The sequence below is a fragment of the Aspergillus mulundensis genome, assembly GCF_003369625.1.
Source record: "Aspergillus mulundensis strain DSM 5745 chromosome Unknown scaffold_6, whole genome shotgun sequence".
NCBI lineage: Eukaryota > Fungi > Ascomycota > Eurotiomycetes > Eurotiales > Aspergillaceae > Aspergillus > Aspergillus mulundensis.
The window spans coordinates 278,252-303,263 of record NW_020797894.1 but is presented as its reverse complement, the minus strand read 5'-3'; the positions used below and the strand labels follow the sequence as shown (position 1 = coordinate 303,263).

At 54.9% G+C, this 25,012-nt stretch overlaps 10 protein-coding genes across 10 annotated transcripts; 5 read left to right on the top strand and 5 right to left on the bottom strand.

The window, feature by feature from the left end:
* Nucleotides 1-168: 168 nt before the first annotated feature.
* DSM5745_06320 (uncharacterized protein) lies at nucleotides 169-1,551 on the top strand (the record flags this gene model as incomplete). Its single annotated transcript, XM_026748336.1, has 1 exon — nucleotides 169-1,551. One exon carries the CDS (start codon nucleotides 169-171, stop codon nucleotides 1,549-1,551), a length of 1,383 nt encoding a protein of 460 aa, XP_026602640.1.
* A 1,095-nt stretch (nucleotides 1,552-2,646) lies between these two features.
* Nucleotides 2,647-4,443, bottom strand: DSM5745_06319 (fungal specific transcription factor domain-containing protein; the record flags this gene model as incomplete). Its single annotated transcript, XM_026748335.1, has 2 exons — nucleotides 2,647-2,740; nucleotides 2,801-4,443. The coding sequence occupies 2 exons, from the start codon at nucleotides 4,441-4,443 to the stop codon at nucleotides 2,647-2,649; spliced, it is 1,737 nt and encodes a 578-aa protein (XP_026602639.1).
* Nucleotides 4,444-4,899: 456 nt separating this feature from the next.
* On the top strand, nucleotides 4,900-7,748 carry DSM5745_06318 (putative pentafunctional AROM polypeptide; the record flags this gene model as incomplete). Its single annotated transcript, XM_026748334.1, has 3 exons — nucleotides 4,900-6,918; nucleotides 6,973-7,118; nucleotides 7,358-7,748. The coding sequence occupies 3 exons, from the start codon at nucleotides 4,900-4,902 to the stop codon at nucleotides 7,746-7,748; spliced, it is 2,556 nt and encodes an 851-aa protein (XP_026602638.1).
* Nucleotides 7,749-8,061: 313 nt separating this feature from the next.
* Nucleotides 8,062-9,000, bottom strand: DSM5745_06317 (shikimate dehydrogenase family protein; the record flags this gene model as incomplete). Its single annotated transcript, XM_026748333.1, has 1 exon — nucleotides 8,062-9,000. One exon carries the CDS (start codon nucleotides 8,998-9,000, stop codon nucleotides 8,062-8,064), a length of 939 nt encoding a protein of 312 aa, XP_026602637.1.
* A 1,369-nt stretch (nucleotides 9,001-10,369) lies between these two features.
* DSM5745_06316 (uncharacterized protein) lies at nucleotides 10,370-11,878 on the bottom strand (the record flags this gene model as incomplete). Its single annotated transcript, XM_026748332.1, has 1 exon — nucleotides 10,370-11,878. One exon carries the CDS (start codon nucleotides 11,876-11,878, stop codon nucleotides 10,370-10,372), a length of 1,509 nt encoding a protein of 502 aa, XP_026602636.1.
* Nucleotides 11,879-12,736: 858 nt separating this feature from the next.
* Nucleotides 12,737-14,933, top strand: DSM5745_06315 (uncharacterized protein; the record flags this gene model as incomplete). Its single annotated transcript, XM_026748331.1, has 14 exons — nucleotides 12,737-12,863; nucleotides 12,917-12,937; nucleotides 12,990-13,091; nucleotides 13,142-13,227; nucleotides 13,285-13,647; nucleotides 13,697-13,779; nucleotides 13,834-13,848; nucleotides 13,901-13,926; nucleotides 13,985-14,007; nucleotides 14,055-14,160; nucleotides 14,210-14,330; nucleotides 14,387-14,450; nucleotides 14,498-14,821; nucleotides 14,871-14,933. 14 exons carry the CDS (start codon nucleotides 12,737-12,739, stop codon nucleotides 14,931-14,933), a joined length of 1,524 nt encoding a protein of 507 aa, XP_026602635.1.
* A 729-nt stretch (nucleotides 14,934-15,662) lies between these two features.
* DSM5745_06314 (MARVEL domain-containing protein) lies at nucleotides 15,663-16,385 on the bottom strand (the record flags this gene model as incomplete). The annotated part of the gene is made up of 1 exon (XM_026748330.1): nucleotides 15,663-16,385. One exon carries the CDS (start codon nucleotides 16,383-16,385, stop codon nucleotides 15,663-15,665), a length of 723 nt encoding a protein of 240 aa, XP_026602634.1.
* A 654-nt stretch (nucleotides 16,386-17,039) lies between these two features.
* DSM5745_06313 (putative xylosidase/arabinosidase) lies at nucleotides 17,040-18,671 on the top strand (the record flags this gene model as incomplete). The annotated part of the gene is made up of 1 exon (XM_026748329.1): nucleotides 17,040-18,671. One exon carries the CDS (start codon nucleotides 17,040-17,042, stop codon nucleotides 18,669-18,671), a length of 1,632 nt encoding a protein of 543 aa, XP_026602633.1.
* Nucleotides 18,672-19,754: 1,083 nt separating this feature from the next.
* Nucleotides 19,755-22,448, top strand: DSM5745_06312 (glycoside hydrolase family 78 protein; the record flags this gene model as incomplete). The annotated part of the gene is made up of 1 exon (XM_026748328.1): nucleotides 19,755-22,448. One exon carries the CDS (start codon nucleotides 19,755-19,757, stop codon nucleotides 22,446-22,448), a length of 2,694 nt encoding a protein of 897 aa, XP_026602632.1.
* A 593-nt stretch (nucleotides 22,449-23,041) lies between these two features.
* On the bottom strand, nucleotides 23,042-24,616 carry DSM5745_06311 (uncharacterized protein; the record flags this gene model as incomplete). The annotated part of the gene is made up of 1 exon (XM_026748327.1): nucleotides 23,042-24,616. One exon carries the CDS (start codon nucleotides 24,614-24,616, stop codon nucleotides 23,042-23,044), a length of 1,575 nt encoding a protein of 524 aa, XP_026602631.1.
* Between the last annotated feature and the right edge of the window lie 396 nt (nucleotides 24,617-25,012).

The window sequence follows — 25,012 nt, the reverse complement described above, 5'->3', positions numbered from 1 at the left end:
AGGTTTGGACTGGATAACGTGATCTCTCCTTCAGTCGCGGAGGAGTAACACATCGACTCCCACTCACTTCCACCTCAACTCTCTCTCTTCTTCTCTCCCAATTGCAAACACAAGCACCACAAGCACCACAATCAACACAGATAACACAATAAGGCGTTGCCAATCATGATGTCCGCACTCAACATCCTCCTTTGGCTCTGGTACTGCCTCCTCCCCATCATCCCTCTCCTCCCCCTCGTCTTGCTCGGCCACCGCCTCTACGCCTCGCGCTCGCAACACAAGCATCACTTCAAGACTGCTGCCCCCTGCCGCTATATTCTCAATGGCTCGCAGTACGTCGACACCCGCAAGAACATCCACTCGCCGCAAACCGCGCGCGCGATTCCCAACCGCACTCTCCAGCGCGTCTTCGGCATCGAAAACTCCTTCACGACCGGCGACGAAGACGAAGCGCGGTTCCTGGTCCACAACGTCAAGGCGCTTATTGCCGAGTCTGAGGCTGTTAGATACTGGGAGGAGGTGATGCAGGCGCTGTATAGGGTTGTGCTTGCTATTATGCACGTTGAGGAGGGCAAGAATGACACCGTCGCTGAGGGAGATCGGATCCGGTTGATGCTAGCGCCGATGGTGCGGGCTCTTACACTGCGAGTTCTGCTGTTTGTTTTCATGGGCATGAAGGGTGCGAGCAGTATCGGACTGGAGCAGCTCGATCAACTCGCTCAGGCTTTGCATTCGACTCGGATGGGTATGGACAAGGCCGAAGATACAGAAGACCAGGAGATGCCGGAGCTCAACGACAACCACGAACTATGGGACGCACTCATCAATGCGCTTGCAGGTAATCCGGGAGACCCCCGCTCCAACCCACTCACTGTCCTCCTGCACCCCTTTGAATCGCTCTGGCCGGTTATCATGCGCCTGTTCATGACAATCCACTGCCAAGGCTACCATAGTGACAAGGATAGCTGGAAGGCGGCTTTCGCTGCGTTTATCAAGGAGCCTACCCTGAAGCAATTCCGGCTGGGTCGCACCCAGAATGTGAAGGACACCGTTACCGTCGAACACCTCGTCAAGGAAGCGCTGCGCCTCTACCCGTCTATCCCGCAGGTTAAGCGTGCCTTCAAGCTCCCGACTAATAGGTTCTGCTTTGAAGAATTCGAGTACCTCACCGCGACCGCAGACTTCGAAGCCTGCCATCTGGACACCAAGATCTGGGGCCGCGACGCCGCTGAATTCAAGCCCAGCCGCTGGGAGAAAGTGAGCGTCGTGCAGAACCTATCGTTCTTGCCCTTTGGAAGCCTGCCATTTTTGTGTCCCGCCGCGGACGAGGGCCTTGATTTTGGATTGAGGCTCATCGGTCTCGTCGTCGGCCTTCTGGTGGATGTTTTCGGCAACGGCGAGGATGAGGACCTGGAGTGTCTGCTCGATTCTAATGATGAGCAGGAGGTGCTCGATATGGTGCGGATTCGCGAGCAGAAGAAGCTCAGCAACGATCTTGGATGCTATGAGGGCGTGTACGTGGAGTACGCTTGGACGGAGGAGCCTTTTTGATTGCTTGGCTGGCTGGAACTTTCTGCACAGGTGCAATGTCCATGATCTAGAATCTAGATACCGTCGTCCAATGATTCCGAACTGCCAATCTACCTTATGGAAATCAGCCATCGGGATACGAGATCAGGCTAGTCTGCCCAGTTGGTCTGTTGGTGCCTAGATTGGGCCGGGCCCGCAGAGGGTCTGGTGCTCAGCTACATAGCTTAAATAGACTGCATCTCATTCCCGGATACTTTTTTCCGTCCGAGTAAGCTTGAATTTTTCCCGTCCCTAAATCCGCCATGTCCCGAAGAGAATAGAATATTAGAACAATGCGTGCAAAACTCTTGGCCCGTCCATACTGCCACCTTGAAGTCCAGCGCCCCATTGTCGTCTCTATGGGCGGGACATTCAACTCACATGATTATTAGAAAGATGGTACAGGTACGGGTGAGAGAGGAGAACCGGAGGTTCCAATCAACATTTTGATGCTGCCAGAGGACATCACTGAACAGATGACCATGGTATATGGACTCTAACATCTGTACGCTATCTATCGATCATCTTCACCCCTAAATACATTTCCATCTGGAACGCCTTGAGGGCGTTTGTGGAATACCAGTAACAATCGCAAAACGGAGCAAAAGCATGCCCAGCTACCCATTCAAGAATCTGCGGCTTGACGGGTTGTAACGCGATACGTCAACAACTCCAGCAACCGCTTGTACTGAGCAGTATGCGTCAATTGACCCTAGGCTCCAAGCAAGGAGAAGGCGGGGTTACATTATAGTTCTCCGCTAATTCAGCGTGAACTCCGCCATCGAGATTGCGGCACTGGGGTTGTCTGATGTGAGGCTGCCGATACGCCCTGGCCGCATAGAATCCGGCTTTTGCCTAGCGTACGACGTGCCGCGGGGTCAAAAGTTGATATCAGACAACTCATCTCTTTAGAGTTGTCTTGTGAAAGCCGGAATAGGCAGAAATGGGTTTGTATCGCTGTCCCATGGTTAGTCGGCTCCTGTAATTCAAGGCAGTATCGAATAGGCGCGATGCCGAGGTGGCTGACATTGAGATATAGTATCCACGACAAGTGGACATGCCCAGGATAATTATTGTTCAACCTCCCGACGGCTGCTGCAACTGGGATAAAAAGTCTGTGTCCAAGTCGCCCCCATAAAACCCGAGATTATGGGCGAAAGCGGGTTCAAGCCTGTTTATATTCTTACGAGTCAGCAAGCAAACACAACGATGAGAAGTTTCAGAGACGGACCGGGTATTAGGAATTGACGTGACGAGCTCTTCGAACAAGTCGTCGAATCCGTCGTCTCCCGCGAGGAGAGGAGATTTGGATAGAGGCAAGGCTAAGATGTCGGGTGCGGTGGAAAGCGGAGTGGCGTATGGGCCACGCCCAAGCCCTGCTATACCCGGCTGCGAGGTGTTATTGAGCGGGGTGGGTTTAGTTGATGATGATGAATGGTCGGCTGTTATCCTGTTCTCGTCGCCAGCGTGCGGGATGGCTAGCATCCGGTTCATCGCGTCAACTTCGGCAGCTGTGATGCTCGGCCTACTGAGCTGTTGTTGATACTGGATGAGACGGCTCTTCAAGGCGATTGTCTCAGAACTCTGAGCGCCAGGTATCAGTCTCTCGAGACAGCGTTGGCATTGGAGAGCAAACACACCAGGAAGAGGTGATGATCTGATGTTCCCTGACATCTCCGCAGAATCATGAAGGAGATCCAGCAGACGTTGGGAGGAGGCGAGCAGTAGCTCAGTGGTGCGCGAGTCCGTGACATTGAATCGGCGCAGTACAGATAGGAGCGTAAATTCACATGCCATGTACAGTGTCAAGATGGACGGGGCGGAGTGCACACGGTGGTACGGGTGCAGATTTTCAATAGTTGTTCGCAATTCGCGGATCTCAGAGAGAACACTGTCCCTCGTGACGCTATCGCTATCAGAAGGGCAGTAAAGTACCCCGGTCAGAATCCGCGCAAGCTGCCGGAGCTGGTTGAAGGCGCTCAGCGATCGTAATGGACCATTGCCTGCTGTCCTCTGCTGGGATTGAGTATCCTGCGCACGTCCGGGCCAGCTGTCCCACTCCTCCATGCCATCTTCGTCTACAGGTCCAATGCTGGTCTGCTCTTCCAGGGACATACTAGGGGTTCGATTTATCGAGGCAGAGATGACAGCATCCAAAAAGGCACAGGCATGAAACGTATTCTTGTATCGGGCTTGATCGGCAGGTTCTACCAAGGCTAACAGCCGTACGGTCTGTCCACACAGAGTCCAGGCCGAGTGGAGGTTGCCTTTGGTGAGCTCCAGAAGTACAAGGATGGCAAATGCTTGCACGTGCCGCAAGGATAGAGTGTCCGTTTCTACCAGGATTTGTTTATGGAGCGCGTGAAGGATCTCGATTGAGCTCGGAATAGAGCTGTCGTCGAGGCCACTAACAACAGCGGTATATGCAACCACAGACCAGAGAAGAAGGTGTGATGAGCTGGGAGATGCGCTGTTTCCTGGATATGTGTACATGGTACGAAGCAGCTCGTGACGCTCGACCATGGGGAGCCAGGAATGTGTGTGCGTAAAGTAAGCGTCGACCAGGCCGGCTGTACCATGAGGCAGAGGTAGGCCAAGTAGCGTTAATGGACTCTGGAGCATGGACGGAGGTTGTGGTAGTTCGGCAGTCACAGGGACAGTCGCAGGAGGATCACTCTGCATGGGGACATCCTCGCCTTGATCAGGCTCATCCCAGTCGTCGCAACTAAGCGTGGAGGTGTCCGCCGGACTCGGGCATGTCGAGTTTGATATATGCGCCGCTGCTTTCGACTTCCGCCATGTCTCCAATGCTAACTCTCTGTCCGTCTGCGGGTCGCGGAAGAGTCTGACGAGAGCAGGTTGGCTGTTGGGCATATGCTAAAAGACCAGGCCCAGTGCAGTTTCCAGACATCGCACATAGCCAGTGGGCAGGCCACGGCGGCCTCGTCCATTCTCGTAGGAGCAGGGGCGACCGGCGGCCCTGCAGATCTTGCACACTGGCTGTTCCCCGTCGCATTTGCTTTTCCGACGGCGGCATTGGTCGCACGCACGGCATATACGCCGTCTCTTGGACGGGCGAGGACTTGACATGGAGTTATGGATGGTGCACGATCCAAATCAGTTGAGGCCGCAGAGGCGTTGAGGCGGGTCACGTGAGCGGCTATTGGCTTTACCGAGTACACGTGAGCGGCTGATACTTAACCGATAAAGAGCACGTGACAGGCTATTGAGGCGCCGAAGCAAAGCACGTGACAGGCTGCCGTGTTGATTCCCGCCGGAGATCAACTCAGCCAAACAGCCAGTCCATCTTGGAGATCTTTGACGGAATGGATGGCGCTCTCATCGACCACTCGACGCTTTGAAGCAGATGCGACGCTCGTGCTAGTCGGCTTCCATGGAGCTGGGAAGAAGACGCTGGGGATCATTGCCTCCGTCGCCCTGCGTCGCCAGTTTGTGGACTTTCAAGCAGTGTTCCGGCAAGAACTCGGCTCGCCTCAGGCATATATCGCAGCGAACGGGCTGGCCAAGTATCGTGCGGTCGAGTCGGAGCTGTTGGAAGGCCTGCTGAAACGATGCGACAAAGGCCACGTCATAGTTGGCCTCGGGGGCATACCAAGCGACCAGCAACGCGTTCTCCTGCAGGCATTCGCGCGCCACCACCCCGTGGTCTACGTGCGGAGGGAGGACTCGGACCTGCGACAGTTCGTCACGGCAAGCCAGAACAAGTTCGAGCGCTTCCTGCTGGTCGGAAATGCCTTCTTTGAGGCGTGCTCGAACTTCGACTTCTTCAACCTCACCCTGAGCGACGTGCAGCATACACACGGCCGCATCCTGCCGTCAAGCCTGAAGCTCAAAGAGGCAGAACGTGTTTTTGTGCGTTTTCTAAACCAGATCTATGGTCGTCCACAGCGCGCGCTTTTCTCTTCAGATCCCTTGTCTTCTTCGAGGACTTTCACTCTGCAGCTGCCGCTCTCCTGGTTGGATTCACGAGAGGACTTTGAAGCGCTGGATTCTGGTGCGGACGCGGTGACCCTGCTTGTTGACTTTGATGCGGTCGGTCAAGTCGGACTGCAAGGCCGGCTCGCGCGCAGTATGGCCTTACTCAGAATGCACTCACGAATTCTGATCATAGTCGAACCCCAACTCCCGGATCCGTCCGACCGGCGAAGTGGTGATGCCCTCGAGATGCTCCTGCGGCTGGTGCCGGATGCAATGGCCTGTCCAATAGCCTGTGCCAGGGACGTACTCGAGAAACTGAACGCTAGCAAGGGCAACACAACAGCGATTGCTACGCACCATCAGCCGACGCCCCTCGGACCGAGCGGGAACCAACAATCGACATTGTGCACTCTCCTCAAACAGGCGCAAGCCCTCGGTTTCGGCGCAGTCCGGCTGACAGGGCGATCGACCTCCTCAGACGATACTTCAGCCTGTGTTGCCCTCCGGCACAACCTTCTTTCGCACGTTGAAATCCCCCTCAGTATGTACAACACGGGGCTTGCCGGACGAGCATCAGTATGCTTTAACCCAGTATTATCGCCAGTGGTTCTCCCGGACAGCGGTTCCGCGGGTGTTACACTGCCAGAGGCACAGCAGGCTCTTACGGCTTGTTTTATGCGAACCAGTAAGCGCTTTGTGATTATTGGGCAAGCAACGCAGAATAGTCTATCGCCTACCTTGCATAATGCGGCATACTTAGCCTGCGGGATGCCGTATTCGTACGGCATGTTCAAGCCAGATGATTTCAGTGAAGTGGAGGGGTTACTCGCTGACCCAAGCTGCGGCGGCCTGACCATCTCACTCCCCCACAAAACGGCGATCCTGGAATACCTGGACGAAATCAGCCCGGATGCGCGGGACATCAATGCTGTGAATACTGTCGTCCTGGAGCGTCGGCACAATGCCGACGGTGGCGACACCGAAGTAGTCACCCGCAAGGGTTACAATACGGACTATATTGGGCTTCGGAACTGCATCCAGAAACACCTTTCGCCCGCCAACGCGATCCGTGAGGGGACGACGGCGCTGGTCATCGGGGCCGGGGGGATGGCGAGGGCGGCCATCTATGCGTGTTATGTGCTCGGAATCCGCAGAATCTGCATCTACAACCGCACGGCGGCGAATGCGGAGGCGCTTGCTGAGTACTACCACCAGTTGGCTGCGAAGCAGGGGCAGACGCTTCGACTGGAGATCCTACGGTCTGCATCGGACGCGTGGCCGGCGGGTTTTCGTCTTCCGACTATCATTGTGTCGTGTCTTCCGGTACGAGAGGTCGGTGGCTCCACGCTGGTGAACTTGCGGATCTCGCGTGACTGGCTGCAGAGCACGACGGGCGGTGTTTTTCTTGAGGTATTCTCTCCATTTGATTACTGGCTAGGTCTTTGTATTAGTTAACAATTCTAGATCGCCTACGGCCCACGCAGAACGGCACTGCTCGAGCAGGTGCTGGCGGAAACGTCGACGGGGTGGGTTGTGGTCGATGGGCTCAGCCTTCTTGTTGAGCAGGGCATTGCGCAATACGAGCTGTTTACCAAACGGCCAGCGCCCGTGTATGTCATGAGAAGGGTGATCCATGAGGAGGCCGTGAAGCGGGGATACTTTCATGCAACTTGACCTATCTAAATATCCACCTCCTTTCCATCCAACCACTCCTTGGCCAACCGATAAAGCAGGTCATGCTTCTCCCCATTCACCGTGCCAACATGCCTCCGGTGGCCCGGCATATCACGTAGAACCTCCACCCCCATGGTCCGCTCCTGGCAATACGCCAGACACTTGTATCCTTCAGGATACGAATTCAGCTTCTCCACATCGATCTCGGGAAACCGACCCGGCACAACAGGGAGCAGCTTATCCTTCTCGTACCAGTGCCGCACGTACCGCGCAGCCCAGCGGGCCGTCCCCGTTTCCGCATCGATCTTCTCGAAGAAGAAGCAGAACCGGCAATCGGCCTCGGCATCGACCTCGACGCCGTCGATCACGAAGCGCTGCGTGATGGTCGCCTTGAGCTTGGTGACGGCGCGCGTGGCGTCGGGCGTGATGTCGCTCGTGAGCCCGTGGCAGCGGTGCATGATGAACGCGCCCTTGTCCATGCCTGCTTTCGACCCCGCGATGAAGTCTCTGTAGTGCAGGCGGCCGGACCAGGTCGTGTAGACGATGGCGTCGGGGTGGAAGATTGACGCGAAGTTCTCCCACTCGCAGGCGTCGCTGAGGCTGTTAGATTGCGTACTTGATTGGATTGGGGATGTCAGAGGAGTGGGAGGTACCGGTAGCAGGGCCACCCTTCGGCCAGTTCGCGCAGCTTTGCGCGCTCGAGGACAAGGCTGTCTGGGCCGTTGTTGCGGATTTCGTGGTCGGGGCGTGTGCCCGCGGGCAGAGTGTGCAGGTCTGGCATGTTGGTTGATTCTTCTATTGCATTCCCTGGAAGTGCGAAGGTCCAGTCTATGAATGACGTGGAAATCAAGTGATCGGTTAAATCCATGCCGAACCCACTTATCCATGCAATGCAGACTTGTCCACTCGTTGATCGCCGGACTCGCCTCCGCCGCCTGCAGGAGCTCCCTCCACGGCGCACGCGCCCTCCCAATCCAACGCCGCGGCTTTCTCGCCCGCCCAAAGCCGCCACTGCTCCTCCATCTGATACCCGATCTCATGCGTTCCCTCGACCGTCGCCCACCCCAGCCTCTCGCCCAGCGTGATGATTCTCGTCCGCCGCGGATTAAAGCACATATCAAGCAGGACGCCTTTACCCGGCTGCGCGAGGAACAATTCCAGAATGGCAGCAACCGTCTTCTCTGCCTCCGTCGTTGGCTCCAGATCCGGCACTATCCCGACGACGTAGTACGGGGGTTTGGACTGAAGTTCCCGCCCCTGCTCTAGCGTCCGCACGGGGGTGATCTCTGGAACGACGGGCAGCTTGCCCGCGTCGCGGATCAGGGCGCGCACCTCGTCGTCGTCGCGGTTGAGCACGTAGATCGTCGCGCAGTGCAGGTGCTGGCTGAGCGCGTACACGGCCGCGCGACTCGCGCCCCCGGCGCCCACAACCAGCGCCGTGCCGGGACGCCCGGCTGAAGGGCGTCTTGCCCCGTCGCCCTTTTGAAGGAGACACCCCTTGATCCCGCGCCAGTCGGTGTTGGTGCCGCACAGCCGGTTCCCGCTGTAATAGACGTTGTTGCATGCGCCGATGAACGTTGCGAGCTCGTCTGCTTCGTCCAGGTGTGGCATGATGGCGCTTTTGTACTGCATTGTCACGACGAGGCCGGCGGTTTGCGGGTCTCGGGCGAGCGCGAGGAGGTCGCTGAGGGCTGCGCATTCGGTTGCGTGGAAGGTGCAGGGGAGGGAGAGGGTGACGGCGATGTAGTTGTGCATTGCGGGTGCGATGGAGTGGGTGACTCCCACGCCGACGATGTGCAGCTTTTTGAACTGGTCCATTGCAGGTATTTTAGTTGTTATCCCCAGGTTGTCTGCCTTGCTGGGTCGACGAGAAGAAGAGGTGGACTCTTTCTTAGCGATACAATCATCGGTTATAGATTTAACCTACACAATGATCTAGTTGGTCTGATTCAACTGCAGCCTCTCCTCAAACATCTTCCACGCCTTCATCCCCTCTCCGCATGATTCCCAGGCACCAGCGGACCCTCTTCACCCATCGTCCGCGAAAACAACTCTATGGACACATACCCCGATACCATTACCCAAGACCAAAGATGATCTCCCGCGCCACCCGCTCAACAGGCAGATACGCCTCGCGCCCGGTCTCATACGCAAACGTCCTCGCATTCCGCGACCAGCTCATCCGCGCCGGCTGGCCGGGCACATAGAACTCATGCCCCGGGCCAAGCGGTCGTTCCAGACGCTCCGCATCAACAACCTGGATATAAAACACTCTGCGCAGATCAATCTCCCGGCACATGAACTCGAGCGTCGCGCTTAATTCGCGTTCCGCGTTGGGCGCTATCCCCCCGTCACCGCGGGATCCCACCACGCCTGGCACGCGATGTTGAATGTGTCCCTAACCCGTCCAGTCTACGGGCGGGATTTCCATTCCAAGCTGCTCTCTGTGCTTGTTATGAAATAAAGACAACCGTAGGGTAGCTACGGGTTCTCATCTACTTCCACTTCCAGCCATTACTTCCAGACAAAATGCCCAACCCAGAGCACCCCGGCAAGCCCTTCTACATCTCCAGCAACAAGATCGCCTTCAGCATCTCGCCCACAATCCACAACACCAGCTTCCAGGTACACAATCTACCACACATACTCCATCTACAAATCCGGCTTCACTGAATTCCCATTCAATCACCTTGTTATCGTCAAATGAATAGACAGCCTGCCTTTTCTTCCGACCACGAGGAACCCATTCTCCCGGTCGCCGCTTCGCCATTATCCTTCACAGGAGATATACGGATATCGGATTGACAGAGTTGCTTTCTCAACGACATGGGTATGGACCCCGATGAAGAGTGCTTGCCGCAAAAAGGAAAGCACGAGTAGTGATATGGAATCGCGACGGGCCTCTGCAATGTACGGCTACGACTCTGCGTTGATCGGGACTTCCAGCGTTCAAGAGTTCCGTTGCACTACCTAGGTAACCGATGGCGTCTCAGCAGCGAACCAGCATCCTGGAAACAGACGTCAGCCACTATGGCAAGGGGATGCAGGTGAACTGTCGATCTGGTACGTGGTCATGGGCAGTGTCGCGGCCTTAGCGGTGTCTAGGCAGACTTTGAACAGAGATTACTTTGTATGCACGTGGTCCATTTCCATTGACGGTTGGCAAATTACCCTATGCTTTGACAACTCAAGCCTGGAGACTCTCCATTACCGTTTCACAGGCCTTGTCTCTTCCTCCTAGAAGCTTCTCATTCGTCACCTGAATGATCACCCGTTTGTAGGAGTATAGACATGGAGCACCGTCATCCTTCACCTCTAGAATAACATGCAGAGCTTGACCCTGAGCCACGGCCTTTCCAGAAACAAAATCAATAGCACATTTTTCTGGTCCTGGCAGAGTAACCTTGACCTTTCTTCCGGAAGGTCTGGCAGCCTCCGAGTCCATAGGCACAATCTCGAGCCCAGCAATCTGAGGGTCAATCACAGCCCCCAGCGCGCTCGTCGGCTCACGATACTGAAACCACGAGAAAGTTAACTGATCACCATCCGGATCGTAGCTGTCCGACGCATCCAGGATGATCGCGGCACCCGCCTCCACAGAGAGACTCAACGGCTCCGGGCCTCGACTCCCGTTGACAACCACGACCGGCGCATGGTTCGACGCCGCTTGATCTGGGCTCAACGTCCACTTCACCCTCGCCGCAAAATCATTCTGATATGCATCCCGCCATCTCCAAATGGTCGCCCTGTTGCTGACATATTTCATCCCATCCTTGCCAACAACACGATCCGCTGCGTCGCTGTAGTGTCGCGCCGCGAACCCCACGTCAACAGGGACATACCGACCGCCCCAGCTCCCCATTTCAGGATGATCGGGGCACCCCAGTCCGTTCTGGACGAGATAGAGAAACGTCGGTGTATCGCCTTCCATGATGAATTTGGAATCCGGGTATACTGCGCCCAGGGGCCCGATTTGGATATGCTCGTTCAGCCAGCCGGCGGTGACCTTGCTGGTATCTGGGCCCCCGAAATCGGGGAATTCGTCGCCCTGCAGATCGCCGGAGATGCCGCTCCACGTGGCAAGGGCGTAGTTGTTCCATCCATGCGAAGAGCAAATGTAGAAGATATCCGGGTAGGTGATGCGGATCCAGAGGCCGGTGTCGTCTTGGTCGGAAATGGCGTACACCCGGAGCCGGGCGCGGAGCTTGATGCTCATCGAGTCGGAATGGGCCTGGTGGAGGTGATGGAGTGCCTGCGCAAGGACGTTTGTTCCACCCCAGCAGAGGACCCAGAGGGGTTCGTCCGAGGCTGCCAGCTGCTCGATCAGCAGTTCCGCACCGCTGCTCAGTGGGACGCTAGGGTCCAGGGCGCGCTTGCCGTAGGTGGATGGCCCGGTGCGGAGGAGGCTGAGAAGCTCCTGGACAGCCGGATACTGGTTGTCGGGGTGCACGTGGGCGTTGAGGTTTGAGACCACTCTTCCATATGCGTTGATGATCTCTTCCATCTGCTCTGGATGCACGGACGTGCGCATCCAGGTCGATGTGCAGGCGACTAGGCCTTTGATGTCGAATTCGTTCCCATACAGCAGGAATCGGACCAGTGACTGGGCATCATCAGGCTCGTTGGCTATATCCGAAGTTACAAAGACGCGCGGCTTGTGGGGACAAAAGCGGAACTGGCGTTGGTCGACCATCATTATCGTATTGTGCGCTCAGAGCAACGGAGAGGGGACAAGGGCTAGGTAGGTAACGACTCACTCTTTGGACTTTACTTATAACCGCCCTATTTAAACGGCATTCCGGCAAAAGGGGCTCACCCTTGCAAGGCTCCAGGTTGGCCGCCAAAAATGGCAGTTGTAAGCCTGCCCCAGGGTGTATTCGCTGATTGGTAGCAATCCCAACACCAACTGCAGTGTTCCATTCCAACTTGAGGAATCTCCAAGCACCGGGATAACGTGTCAGCGTACGTGGCCGCTAGTAAATGATATTAAAGGATTCTGTCTTGCTCCACTACCTAGCTAGCCCCGAACCAGAGGCTCGGCTAAAAACGCCAGACCCCAGATTGAAGAATACCCCGGATATCCCCTGTATCGGAGATATATCTACCGAATGTGTGTTCTGCCGGGGGTGTGGAGGCTAGCCTCGATCTGGTCGAGTTATTTTGGCCCGGTGGAATGTATGTTCAGTGTGAACCTATAATCCCGTCGACAAGTATATCCTTCTGTGGTCAGTTCACCCTCTCGGGCTTTGCTCTGTCCCTTTCCCGAGCCATAAGCTGTCTGGATTTAGCCTGTTGTGTCACGTTCGGCACCATTTCAGTATCAGGAGCAGGGCTGGGTTCGCTACACTTCCAAAGTTGAGCTGTATCGGAAGGATGAACACGCGATGTGAGAGCTATCTATGTGAAAAGGGGACCCGTGAACATGGAGGTGCCCTTCCAAGTTGGGATACGCTTCTTAATTTGCAGTATATAAACTTGGAACTCCGCCCTTCGCTGCCGGACAGAACGGTATCAAATTCATCACTCTGAAATCAACGGCGCGGCATTTGCAAGCATGCTGAATAGAGTTTCTTTCTGCCTTGGGTTGCTCATCGCACCTTGTGCTGCACGAGGTGTTCGTGAGGCCCGAGAGATCGTCGTTGACGCGTCAAAGCCTGTCGGCAGGTTGAAGAACCTCCAAGGTGAGTCCCTTGCCAGGTCAATTAGCTAGCAGTTTGATCTAACGGCAACCCAGGAATCAACAGTGCAGATAGCGGTAGGGTCAACAAGCTGTATGGATACATCAGGGCGCTTATAAGCCTCACCAGCATATATCCCACCGGGCCCTTGGAACCAGGACACCTTCTACAACAAGGATGCCCAGATCGGGGCTCTGTTCCCTGAGTACGGCATCAAACATGTTCTCATCTGTATGCATTGCCAATCCTGTCAAGATGTGATTTCTGATTGTCTACTATAGATACCTTTCCCGATGTCTTTTTAGGGTTTGGCAAGACCGGCGTGGATGCCGATCCCATGGTGAATGTTAATTATAACTGGACTGGGGTACGACAGTTGCCGACTTCCCCTGTCGTGGCTAGAAGATGACTGAACCATCTTCAGGCCGATGACTATGTGCGATTTGTGGCTGATAACGGTGCAAACGTGCTGTATTCCCGAGCTTACACGTCTTACTACGATGCTAACCGGCCAGTAGGCAACGATTCAATTCCAGGTATCATCTGTCCTCCTACACCAAGTGTGATAACCAACTCATTCTTCTCAGCCAACAAATGCGACCAACAACAACGTTTCTTCCCCAGAGATATTGGGTCAAATAGGCTACATGATGACAGATCGCTACGTGTGAGGGTTTCTCATCTGCTCTTCGGAAGACTGGTGAAATTGGAGCCTAGGAACGGAGCGTACGACTCCGGATTTCGCAATGCCGTTGAAATGTTTGAATTCCTACCGGAGACAGATTTGGTAGGTGATCCTTCGCTGAACTGGGGTACCGAGAGTTGATTATGGATAGTTGCGAACTGGCTTTTCGGATGAAAGTTACGAAGAGCACTTTGCCTACTTTGCTCAGTTCAGCCGTGCTGTGACAGAGGCCAGGTGGGTTGACCACCTGCTTACTGACATGTATAAGAAGACACTAACAAACTGAAGCGCCGAAGTTGGAGTGTAAGTGAAAGATCCATATCAGATCACGGTGAGGGTTCTCAATACTCGCTAGGTCTGCATGGGGTGGTAACCAGTTCTGTAAGTCGGACTCTGGCCTAACCTTGGAAGGACTGACTCGGATACTAACAACATCTAGATCCCGTAAAAACAAACTACACGGTGCGGATGAATTGAACCTTTAGTTGAGAGGATCACTAAATGCCCAGGTGTATAACCCATACATTTCCCGATTCTACAAGGACTGCCATGACCGGAAGGTGCCCATCAAAGCGGCGTCCTTCCATTTCACCAACTCGCAATTCTCCTTCGACCGTATTCTCTTCATGCTCGAAACGTACGAAGAGGAGCTAACGCTTGGTAGCCTACGATATTGTCAGAATCACAGACAAGTTCCGTGCTGAGATCCTGGTACCCGCTGGATTGCCAGACCTCGCCATCTGGGCCACGGAATATGAACCAGCCCCATTCCCTGTGCAGCCTAGGTAAAACCAGATGTTTCCTGCGCAGGTCGTTTACTGATGCTGACTTTCTTTGGCAGATCTCCAAGTGCCCTCCAGTCATTCAAGGACCCAGCTTTCTTTGCAAGCTTCACCCTCGGTGTCGTAAGCGCCTCGTCCGTCATGCTGCTGGAGTGCGCTAAACGACACAGTCCATGTATGCCCAAGACACATCAATCGAGCAAGGCCTGCCGTGGCCCGGATTCGGCTACAATGGTACCGGGGCCGGTGACCAACCATTCCAAGGCTTTTTCAATCGAAGCCCATCCGGTCCGATCCCGCTCAATGTGGCAAAGGCATGGTTCCTGCAGGGGAAACTCGTCACCGAAACTCCTGCTAGACTCCGGGTTCAGGGCACTTCCGATAATGGGTTTGCGGTTCTGTCGGGCATCTCGGACGACGAAACCAAGGTACATGTATTGCTCAATAACTACCAGTTTGACTATGATATTGCCCGTGAGATTACGGCTCTCATGGTAGGTTTATGCTGGATAGGCTTTTTATCTTCTGCTTACACAAGTAAAGGCGCCTACTTTGAATACCTCTGCTTCAGCCTATCCACTCCTCCAGGAAAACGGACGCAAGTAACCCCGTGCAATATCCAATAATGACACAATCCACTTACCATTGATACAGTGCTTAATGGAGAGTCCACCTGTTTTGTGACCGGAGGTAGGCTGCACACATCTTCCGTGCCAGGCTGTAACTGATGACTCGAAGCATGCATGACATTCGTCCAGGCCACCGTCCGAAATAACACCGCCAACGCATACCATCTTCGCCTGGTCGGGTTACCTTGGAAGTATACCGATTGTTATGAGCTCCAGATTCAGAGGGTGGCGAACTCAGTAGAGGATCCTGTCTACATGCGCAGAAAGGGACGAGGGAGTATTGTCGGTCAGTGGTCCGTTATCATTCAGCCAGCCCAGTCCTAATAACAGGCTAGATATGACAATTCCGTTTCCGGCAAATGCGCAAGACCTTGTCACTGTTCAGCGACTTGCTTGCTAGAACTGTCAGAAGCTGCCAGAGCATTGTTTTGTATCACATGGGGTTAAGCAATGCTTTCGTGGTCTGTTGTTGCTTCTCGTGGCCAATATTGACCTTGCAATGCCGCTCTATTTTTACTTTATTCAACCCTGGTCCATAAACTCATTTCGGTACAATTAATGCGCTTGATATAATGTATATGGTTGCTGGAAGTGAAACAGTGAAATTTACCCTAGCCGATCCTGACCGTAAAGATAAGTAATGCCAGCCCCTAACATCTGCTCCTTGGATGCCAAATCCATGCCCTATACGCCCTTTCTTTTCTCTTTAGTCCCCGCCGTCCTTGTCTTCCACCTTCTCTTTGCTCTTGACATCCATGGATCCTTCTTCTCGCATGATCATACTACCAGCCACATCATGTCCCCGTTCGAGTGAGCCATTCCTCTCCCAAGAGCACACCAGAATCCGCCTAAACCTACCCGCCCCATCAGTCCGACGAACCAATCGTCTAGTCCGCACACACCAGCCCACACCCAGAACCGCCGTCAAAAGCCACAAGGCCATATTCACCAGACAGACCCAAACCGCAGAACGCATCCGCGGCACCGACAGCGTCGCGTCCCCATATCCCGAGGTGACTGCAGGGTAATATATCGTCCCGAACACCCCGACCTGCGCAACCCACAGGATGAAAAGCACCCCGTCCCACGCGCACCAGCCGACCCGGGTGACCGTCACGAAGAAGTGAGCCAGACATGTGATGGCGGAGACGCCCGCCACAAACTCGGCGTAGATCCATTCTGCCTGCGCGTGGGCGTTGACGCTTGTCGCGTGGCGGAGGTCCACGCCGTAGAGAGCCGACACGGTGACGGCGAGGATGAATTGGGAGGCGCGGAGGAGAGCTCTGGCGTGGAGACCGTATATTCCGTCTTTGTGCCAGTAGTGTTCGACCGGTCGGCTTTGCGTCGGTGCGGCGTTGGGGATGTTGGGCCGCGTGGGAGGGACGGAGGAGTATGGAGGAGGAGGAGGGCTGTCGGCGGCGAGGTCCATGATGTATGGTACTCTCTGGACGCAGTTTGGTGAGTGAGTGAGTGAGAGAATGAATCAACAGCCAGGTCAGTAGAATAGTTTGAGATGCTATTCAGTGAACGATTGATCAAGAAGACAGGTGATCCCCTCCCTAGGTATGACCGCTAGTCCCGCACGCACACAGGCCTGCCCGTATGCAGGACTTGCCTATTTATAGTCTGAAAACAGCCTCCCTGACCTTGGTTCAAATGTTCCCAGGATAGGCCCACTTCCCGAAAGGGGAATTTTCTTGGGCCGTACTCGTATTCCGAGATCTTCTTGGCCAGATCTGAGAAGACTCAAGTTCTGGTGGCCGTGCTCTGTGGATCAAATTTCATAAGAGTGGATATTATAGAAGCATGCCCAGGTGGGCTTCTCATCACTGCCAGATGCCCCCATCGATAATGACCAGTATGTTTGTGACCGGAGCGCTGCCTTTGGCACTCGAGATGGGCACTTCGAGGCTGATGATGACTCCATCCCCGTAAATGGTCTGGTTTTCCCTTTAGCCGATAGCAATCCGTAGCTGCCGGCTTGATATAGAGCGAGGGCCGATAGCGAGGATGGATCAAGTCGGAATCCGTCTGTCGCTAAATAAATGAATGAAGCAGACCTTTCCAGCATCCACACCATCAAATGGCGCATCGAAATCCCATCATCCCCGGATTTGCCCCGGACCCCTCGGTCGTCCGGATCGACAAGACCTTCTACCTCGTCAACTCCTCCTTCCACCTCTACCCTGGGCTGCCCATCTTCGCCTCTAGGGATCTTGTTTCCTGGAGGCACATCGGCAACGCCATCCACCGGCCAACACAGCTCAGCCTCGCGCAATCCGGCACAAGCCTGAACCCAGGGCCTGGCGAATCCAGCGAGAAAGCGCCCGCTACCGGGGGCCTGTACGCGCCGACAATCCGCCATCACAAGGGTATGGCATACATCGTCTGCACAAACGTCATCTACGATGCAAGCAGGGACACGGGAGACTGGGCTTCTGGCCTCTCATTTCAGAACTTCATTGTCTCCACACCAGATATATGCGTTGGGCAGTGGAGCGACCCCGTCTTCTTTGACTTCCACGGCATCGACCCAGATCTCTTCTTCGACGACGACGGACGCGCCTACATCGCAGGCTCCTCCTGGTCTCCCTCGCCTTCCTGCTGCATCAGCTGCTTTGAGATCAACGTATCCACGGGTCGGAAGTTGAGCGAGGAAAGACCACTATGGCGCGGCCACAGCCAAATCATCCCAGAGGGACCGCATATCTACAAACGCAATGGATCCTACTATCTCCTGATCGCAGAGGGCGGCACCCACGACGGCCACTGCGTCGCCGTCGCCCGCGCAGAAAGCATCTGGGGCCCGTACGCATCGTGTGCCCAGAACCCCATCCTCAAACCAACCAACGCACTCGATCCGTCTGTCTACGCTCACTACAACGGACACGGGGATCTCGTCCAGGATCCAAGTGGTGCCTGGTGGCTGGTCTGTCTGGGCGTACGCAGGGATCGCGCCGGACGCATGGTCCTGGGCCGCGAGACCTTTCTGACCCCCGTGAACTGGCCGGGCAATCAAACCTGGCCGCAAATCCAACAGCCGATTCCGCGGACGATTTGCGGAACAGCAAGTGACAAGGACAGTGAGGGATTCCTACCGTCGCGCCATATCGAGGCCGTCCCGTCGCCATTCTCACCAAGGCTGGACTTGGTTTGGGTCCGGAACCCCGATCTCAAACGGTGTCGGATTTCGGCCGACGGGAAGATGATATCTCTTTTCCCGTCGCAGACGGATCTGGGGCAGTGCACTGGGTGCCCGACTTCGTTTGTTGGGCGTCGGCAGCGTCGCTTGGAAGGGGTTGCGACAGCTTGTCTGGTGAATCCGCCGATGTCTGACGACGCTGGGGATGCGAAAATGGGGCTGGCCTATTACAAGGATGAGCATCGCTATGCAAGGATTATGTATGAGCCTAGTGCGAAAACGGTGACCTTCGAGGTGGTGAATTGGGCGAAGAATCCACCTATTTCGAGGAACAAAAGGCTGGCAGTTGACTTTACACCACCGACGAGGGTGCAGTTCCAAATACTCTATACGGAGCAGCTGATTCACTTTCTTTATCGGGTGAACGAAGGTGTCGGGCGGGAAGGATGGCGTTCATGCGGTCTTGTTGACACACTCGAAATGACGGGGCATGACTTCACGGGGCCGGTCATTGGCGTATTTGCAACAGGTACTGAAGAGGAGTGGCGTACTTTTGAAGAAGTTGATATCTGAATACGCCTGAGTCCATGTTATCTTTGTGCTGAGTTATGACTGAGTAACTGGCTTGATTGCCTTTGCATGGTTGACCTAAGACTTTCCACTCCATACTCTACATACGATTACCGTGTCAAGCCGAAGCATTCTCCTGAACGAAGCCCGGGACCCGATGATTTAATGGCAAGACGTAAAACACTGAAACTGTTGCATTGCTTCCAACTCACACTCAGTAGATGAGCAGTTGATGCTCTCTTGTAAGCAGGATTCGAAGACTAGTACTACCTTCCTCTCTTGAATGACTTAGAGGTTAAGAGCGTCTCAGAAAGGCTGTTCCTACCACATGCGAGGCGATTCCACTCTCTTCTCAGCCCAAGCTGAGCCGATGCTCCACGAATAATGCAACTCGGTTACGATACGACAGTAGGGTAAAAGGAAATAAACGAAACCTGTCAATACCGCACTATGGTCTCTCCATGGATATGGGGTCAAACCGGGGATTTGCGGGGGTAAGACGTAAGCCCCAGGTCAACGGTCCACTGTCCATGCATCGAGATGTGGAGGAGTCGAAAAGGGCAGTTCCAAACACCAGCTGGAGCAGCGCAACCGAGGGCATGTGGCCAGGAGGATTGGATGCCAAGAGTTAGGGTACGCTCGGACGCCTGCCCTAACCCAACAAGGCGATTCCAGTACGAGTACTCCAATATCTCCCGATTAAGACCTTAGCCTGGTATGCCTTCATTGAAACTGTGGAGAGTTGCCTCATCCTACCATGCACTCGGTGTATGTTAAGCCGAATTGTTGGGTCCCGTTGACCCATACGATACACGTACCACTCTCCATAGATCAGGTACAGGGCAAGTGGAACTACGCCTGGACAGGCGCTGCAATTTAGGCAAAAGCAAAGTCAGCCAACTGGAGAGATTCGGAAGACGCAGGATTGAGTTGTTGATACCTAGTTATGATCATACTAGAGGGAAGCGGGTGTCACAAGTAAAGCGCATGTTATTTATCTATATCACAGCTCGACAGAACAGGCGACGTCCGCTGAATAGACACCCCTTGCTTCTTGGTAGGTATCCCATCTCGCATCACTCCATTATGACCAAAGAGCAGCCCCGTCCCACAGCACCCTCGTTCGAGCAGCATCCCACCGGCTTCGGAATCGGGGTTGCTGCGCCCCGTATCTCATGGCGATTTCTCTCGCCAGACGCGGTCTCGGGGTGGGAGCAGTCTGCCTACGACGTTGAAATCATCCATCTTCCCACCTCCAATGTGGAATCCCACCACGTCCCCAGCGCGGACTCAGTCTTGGTTCCCTGGCCCAGCCAACCTCTGCAGCCTCGTGGCCGGGCGCGTGTCCGAGTGCGCGCTTACGGGGCTGAAGGAAACCCAACCGAGTGGTCTCCATGGGTAGCTGTGGAATGCGCTCTGCTAGATCAAGGAAACTGGGCCGCGCGTCCAATAACAACAATGGCTGAGACCGAGCGCGACGGCCCCCAGCGACCGCTGCGATTCCGTAAGTGCTTCACGATCCCGTTTGCATTGCCTATCGCCAAGGCGAGACTCTACATCACCAGCCTAGGAAGCTATCATGCGTACATGAACGGGCGGAGGGTTGGGGATGAGTGTCTGGCGCCGGGCTGGACGAGCTATAACCACCGCATCAACTACCAGGTGTTTGATGTCGCGGACCTGATCAATGCTGGTGGAGAGAATGTCCTTGCCGTTGAAGTTGGGGAAGGCTGGTACGCAACCCGGCTAGGGTTCTTCGGGGGTAGGCGCTGTATTTGGGGGGAGGATCTGGCGGTGCTGGCGCAGATGGAGGTGGTGTCGGAGGCAGGGGAGGAGTTCCAGGTTCTTTCGGACGAGTCGTGGAAGTGCAGCACCAGCGCCATCATCCGCAGTGAGATCTATGATGGTGAGCTTTATGATGCGCGAGAGGAGAGTGATGGATGGACGGGTGGGCAGCCCTTTGACGACAGCTCCTGGCTGGGATCGAGAGCCCTTCCACTTCCTTCAGCTCGCCTGGTGATCCCCAATGCTCCTCCAATCCGGGTTACGGAGACGATCAAGCCGGTCAAGATCTTCAACACGCCGCTGGGCAAGACGATAATTGACTTTGGGCAGAATCTGGTTGGTACACTGTGTATCCACCTACTGCAGAAACCGCCAGGGAGTAGGGTGAAGTTCACCCACGCCGAGGTGCTTGAAGATGGCGAGCTTGGGGTGCGTCCGCTTCGAGACGCAAAATGCACGGATGGGGTTATCACCTCTGACAGGCCTCTGCGAGATTGGTCCCCGCGGTACACTTTCCATGGGTTCCGGTATGTGCAGGTAGATGGGTGGACTGCAACAGACCCCTGCCCCCTGACGACATCGAGCGTTAGTGCTCTGGTAATGCATACGGATATGGTGCGCACCGGGCACTTCTCCTGCTCGCACGCCATGGTGAACCAGCTACATGAGAATGCTGTATGGAGTATGCGTGGTAATTTCCTCTCCGTCCCGACGGACTGTCCACAGAGAGACGAGCGCTTGGGGTGGACAGGGGACATTCAGATATTCTGCCCATCCGCCAGCTTCCTCTACAATACTGCCGGTATACTTGGCGATTGGCTGCAGGACGTCGCGCTGGAGCATCTGTCTCAAGAGAACTTGATCCCGCCTCTGGTGATCCCCAACGCAATCGGGGACCTCTGGTCCGGGGACCCCCAGGCGGTATGGGATGATGTTACCGTGCTCACACCGTGGGACCTGTATCAGAGCTATGGCGATGTGGAGATCCTCCGTCGCCAGTACCAGAGTATGGTAGCATGGGTAGACAAAGGCATCCTCCGTGGTCCGGATGGTCTGTGGGATGTTGAGCATTGGCAGCTAGGAGACTGGCTGGATCCGAATGCGCCACCAGATCAGCCAGGGAACGCGAGAACAAACGCTACCCTCGTGGCAGATGTGTACCTGATCCGCGTCACATCAATCATCGCCCAAGTGTCTGACCTTCTGGGCGAGGACGCCAACGCCGCCAGGTATCACAGCGACCACGCCCGTCTGAGAGAAACCTTCCAAGCCAAATACATAGCCCCGTCAGGTCTCATTGTAGGCGACTCTCAGACTGCCCTCAGCCTCGCGCTGCTATTCTCCCTCCATGCGACAGAGAAGCAGAGAGCCACTGCCGCAGAGCGCCTTGCATACCTTGTCCGTCTTGCAGCGTTCCGCGTGTCAACAGGCTTCGTCGGCACCCCAATTATAACGTATGCACTAAGCAGCACGGGATACTCACAGCTTGCCTATCGCATGCTCCTGGAGAGAGGCTGTCCCTCCTGGCTTTATCCTATTGCCATGGGCGCCACCACAATCTGGGAGCGGTGGGACAGCATGAAACCTGACGGCTCTGTTAATGGAGGCGAGATGACGAGTTTCAATCATTATGCGCTTGGGTCAGTGATCAACTGGCTGCATTCAACCGTCGGGGGGATTAGTCCACTCGAATGTGGCTGGAGGAGGATCAAAATACATCCAGTCCCTGGGGGGACTATAAGTTGGGCAAAGGCATCCTACGAGACCCCATACGGCGCCTTGGAGTCCTCGTGGGAGGTCCTTGGAGATACTTTCGTTCTTGATCTCCTCGTGCCACCGAGTACCAAAGCTTTGGTGGTGCTCCCCGGTGATGCTGTCGAGCAGTGGGTGGGATCAGGCCGGCATTCGTTTCGTACGCCACATGTCTGCAAGCCTTGGCCACCGAAGCCTGTTCGCGATTTTCTTGGGCAGCCTAGCGAGGAGTTTATTGCATAGCTATAATTTCCTAGAGCTGAGTTATCGATGCTATTGAGAAGTCCAATGACAATTCTGCGGCCATCTCGCTGTTTTAGGAAGGTCTGTGCAGAGCCGGGCTCTTCCCTCCTCCTCCTCCTCCTCCTCCTCCTCCTCTTCTTCTTCTTCTTCTTCTTCTTCACCTGCACGGCGAGGGGGTAGTTACGTCAGTTGCTTTGGCAGAGTCTCCCGGTATCCAAGTCATAATGCCACTCATCGCTGCCCACGCCTGATAGAAGGAAGATACTATAACTTGGGTCATATCTCGCTTTAAACTGCACGAGACGATCGTAGTTAGACCTGTAGAAATCCTGCTTGAAGCTGTGGTAGATGTGGTCTTGAAGCGAGTGATGTATAAGACAGGGTCTGCGGCCACGCGAAAATGAATGTCTGATTCACGAATCTAGCAGCGTTGCTGCACTACATACGTGCATAGCAGAGGTTGACTACCTAACAATATAAACAGGATGAGACATGACCAAGTAATGGTGAGAAGAGCAGTTTGGCGTCGAAGAGGAATCCCACGGTATCGAAATCAACGCTCCATCACTGATCCCAAGCCCACCGCAGGATGACTACGCCTCAACGCGCTTTTCTGTCTCAGTCACGGAGTCCTCTACGTGGTAGGAGTGATTGTCCCTTTTCTCCTCGAGTTCCTTGCCGGCAGCAACAGCTGCATTGAAAATGTCATCTTGATCATCGAAGAGTACCGCGATCTCCTCCAAGGTCATGCCAGTAGTTTCCACAAACGTAAAGTAGATGACGAGGAGGAGGATCACGTTCCAAACACAAGTTGGAAGGTAATACCGCCAGCCAATGTTCTCGAGTCCGATGGGTGTAACATAGGTGGTGAAAAAGGCCGTGACATTGATGGTGAACATGGTAATGGCGAAGTACACACCACGCTGCTTCGTTGTCACAGTCTCAAGCGGATACGCAATCACCAGCGGTACCCAGCATAGGACGACAAAGAAGCTGCCGGCAAAGATCATGACAAGGACACCAACTCCCAGCCCAACTTTGTTTGTTGCGATATACCGTTCCGAGAGAACCGTCCAGATCAGGAACGTAATGTTGGTTCCGAGCGTGGAGAAGAGGAAGATCGAACGCCGGCCTACACGCGGGATAACAAACGCCGCGATGAACGCACACACCCAGTTGAAAATGTTGATGCAGGCGTTGATCAGCGTCTTGTCCTTCTCGGAGGTCATGCCAATCTGGTCGAGGATCAGAGGGAGATAGCTCGCGGTGAACCCGCCACCGACAGTCTGAGATCCGACTGCGGTCCAGAGACAAAGCCAGAGACGGTATCGGTTGCCCTTGGAGCCGAGTGTGGTTCTCACAGCCTCCCAGCTGAATTTCATGACTGTCTTGTCCGCCTCCACGCCGGCGATGATCTCCTGCAGCTCAAACGCAACGATGTCATCTTCAACGCCGTTGCCGTGATACCTGATCAAGATCTGTCTGGCCTCGTCCGTGCGACCCTTCGAAACAAGCCACCGCGGACTTTCCGGGACAAACCAGATCATGACGGTTTGGTACGCGGGGATCGCGACTTGCAGGAGACACGGCAGCTTCCACGACCACTGGGACTCCATCCTATACGTGGCAAAGGTGATCCAGCTCCCGATGATAAGCCCGATGAAGATGCTGGTGTTGTACAGGGAAGTAATGGTGACTCGCTGCTTAGGATGCGCCAGCTCGGTAATCAGCACGGGGGCAGCGACCTGCTGCAGGAACGCTCCAAACCCCAGTATGACTTTGCCTCCAGTGAACATGGCGAAGCTGGTCGAGAATGTCTCCATAATTGCCATGCCGGCAACAAGGGCAGCGCCGACAGAGCACATGAGCCGGCGGCCAAATCGATCCACTAAAGGGCCCGCAACAAGACATGCGGCGATTCCGCCCACCGACATGGAGGCACCGAAGAAGCCGAGTCGGGAGCCGGTTGGGTGGCCGAAGGTATCCATGAAGGCGTTGATGGATTGGAGGCCGTTCGTCATGCTATTGTCGAACCCCCAGGCCGTTGAGGTCAGGAGGGGAGCAATGAGGAGGAGGTACAGCTTGACCAGGTTGGGCGACTTGTACCATGGAGGGGCATCCTTGATTAGCTGCTGGATTCTCTCGTGCTCGGGGGTGGCCGCGGGCATTGTGTCAGTATCCGAGTATTTCACGGAAAGAGAGGCAGGCAGGATGATGGCGGGTTGGATCAATGGTGGTATAATTCAAGATCTTCTTGGAGATTGATAGTGTACTTTATAGAACAAACTGTGCGGTACCTTGCGTGTCCATCAGCTGTAGAGCAACTGAAGTCTGCATCGGGTGAATCCTGGCCGAGCAATCTGGGGAACAGGGCTATAGGCTAAAGTGGCTATTCATCTGACACTCCGGCCGAACCAGAGTCATCCGGGGAAGGAATTCTAAGCTAAAACGGAGATTTCCAGATTTGCCTGAATATCTACCTCTACTAGCCTGGGGATGCTGGAACTGCCGTAAGAAGTCTGTTTTGGCCGACAGAAAGGAAACCCTAACCGCCAACCTCAGGA